Raw genomic sequence first — 2,369 nt, 5'->3', positions numbered from 1 at the left:
TCAATTACTGGAGAAAAACATAACCTTTTGGACAGTATCCTTAAAGGCTTGCTTTACTTGCTGGTTCCTCAGGGTATATATAAATGGATTCATCATAGGAGCCACAGAGGTATTGAGAATAGCTATTCCTTTGGTCAATGATGCCTTCTGTTTTGCGGAAGGGTTGGCATACATGAATATGCAGCTTCCATAAGAGATGGAAATGACAATCATGTGAGAGGAACACGTAGAAAATGCCTTTTTTCTCTGACTGGAGGAAGGCAGTTTCAGAATTGTTCTAATGATGAACATGTAGGATAGAATTATCAATGCCAAAGTGAAAAGCAGTATGACTATTGCAGAGTAAAAGCCAATGACTTCTAGGAGCCATGTGTCTGAGCAAGATAACTGCAAGAGGGGAAAATAGTCACAAACAAAGTGATTGATGACATTGGAGCCACAATAATCTAACTGGAGAAAAAGAATAACTGGTGGGAAGATATTTAAGAATCCTGCCAGCCAAGCACAAAAGACAAGTAAAATGCAGACTCTCTTGTTCATGATGGTTGCATAATGTAGGGGTTTACAGATGGCTACATAGCGATCATAGGACATGGCAGTTAGAAGATAAAACTCAGTTATACCCATGAAGATGACGAAAAACAACTGAGCAGTGCAATTATTGTATGAAATAGATTTGTCTCCGGTGATAATTGTGCCCAGAAATCTAGGAATACAGACAGTTGTAAAGGATATTTCTAATACAGAGAAGTTCCTGAGGAAGAAATACATAGGGGTCTGTAGATGGGAATCCACCAAGGTGAGAGTGATGATGGTCAAATTTCCAGTGACACTTAATAGATATGTGATAATTAAAAAGAGAAAAATCACAGTCTGGAGCTCTGGGTCATCGGATAGCCCTAGAAGAATGAATTCTTTGGGTACTGTGTGGTTTTTCATCACTGATCATTTTTCCCCACTTTCGAACAGAGAATGTATGTTCCCCTATAGAAAATAAAAGAGTTAAAAGAAGATTGAGGATAGAATATAAAATCTTAAAATGTCCATGATGGTGAATAATCTATGAAAGCCAAAAACACATGTTCCCCTTCAGCAACTCTGTCCAATTTCTATTGGACCTTACATTCAAGTAATAACATGATCTGAAGTTAAAGATTGATCTCTTATTGTTGAGTATACACAATCACAGGCCATGGATTATAAAAAATGTCTTTTGGTAACATTTAAGCAGAAGCTATTTCTTCTAATGTTTCAAGATTAAGCTTGTAACTATTCTCTTTTTTATAAAAACATAAAAATATTCTAATGATTTTTCTTTTACCTCAATATTATAAAAACTAGTCTGGATTATGGATAATCTAAATATAGGGTTTGAAATCTTATAGGAGTGATTTAGGCTGCCCTCACATTTTATATTTTGAAGGTACATAGTTGAGGGAACTTTCACAAGATTAAACAACTTGTCACTATAGTAATCATCTCACTTAGAACATACATGTCTATCCATGGGAATGTTTTGTTCACATTCTCTCATAAATCACTTTTTTAATAAAATTTTTTTAAATGTTTACTTTTAAGAGAGAGAGAGAACGCCCAAGTGGGGAGGGGCAGAGAGAGAGGGAGGCAGAGAATCTGAAGCAGGCTCCAGGCTCTGAGCTGTCAGCACAGAGCCCAACATGGGGCTAGGACGCAGAAGATGTGAGATTATGACCTGAGTCAAAGTGGGAGACTTAACTGACTAAGCCACTCAGGCACCTCATCTCATAAATTACTTTCTTAAGGGTTTGATTGATGTTATATCTCTCTTATCATTTGTTTCCTTTTCTGATAAAAAGGCCGAACAGCCAAGAAAGTACCCTTCTATTCCTTCTATTACTAAAATAAATAATATCCTGGAAATAGTTTAATTCATATAATGCCTAACTTTTTTTTTTTTTTTTTTTTTTTTTACAATATTGTCATGGAAGATAAACACGTAGATAATCAAAATAATAGACACCCTTTCCAGTAGGGAATTTTAAAAAATTTATCATTTTTTAATGTTTATTTTTGAGAGACAGAGTATGAGCAGAGGGGGAGGGAAGGGGCAAAGAGAGAGGGAGACACAGAATCTGAGGCAGGCTCCAGGCTCTGAGCTGTCAGCACAGAGTCTGACGCAGGACTCTATCCAACTCATGGACTATGAGATCATGACCTGAGCCCAAGATGGCTGCTTAACTGACTGAGCCACCCATGTGCCCTGGGAATTTTTTTAAAAACCCTACTTTTATGGGGCGCCTGGGTGGCTCAGTCGGTTAAGCGTCCGACTTCAGCTCAGGTCACAATCTCACGGTCTGTGAGTTCCAGCCCCGCGTCGGGCTCTGGGCTGA

General features: G+C 37.9%; 1 protein-coding gene across 1 annotated transcript; it reads right to left on the bottom strand.

Moving 5' to 3' along the window:
* On the bottom strand, positions 1-939 carry LOC102965965 (olfactory receptor 6C3-like). Its single transcript, XM_007081573.2, has one exon. The coding sequence runs from the start codon at positions 937-939 to the stop codon at positions 1-3; it is 939 nt and encodes a 312-aa protein (XP_007081635.1).
* Between the last annotated feature and the right edge of the window lie 1,430 nt (positions 940-2,369).

The sequence above is a fragment of the Panthera tigris genome, chromosome B4, assembly GCF_018350195.1.
Source record: "Panthera tigris isolate Pti1 chromosome B4, P.tigris_Pti1_mat1.1, whole genome shotgun sequence".
Lineage (NCBI taxonomy): Eukaryota > Metazoa > Chordata > Mammalia > Carnivora > Felidae > Panthera > Panthera tigris.
The sequence above is the reverse complement of the archived record's forward strand: the minus strand, read 5'-3'. Positions and strand labels throughout refer to the sequence as shown.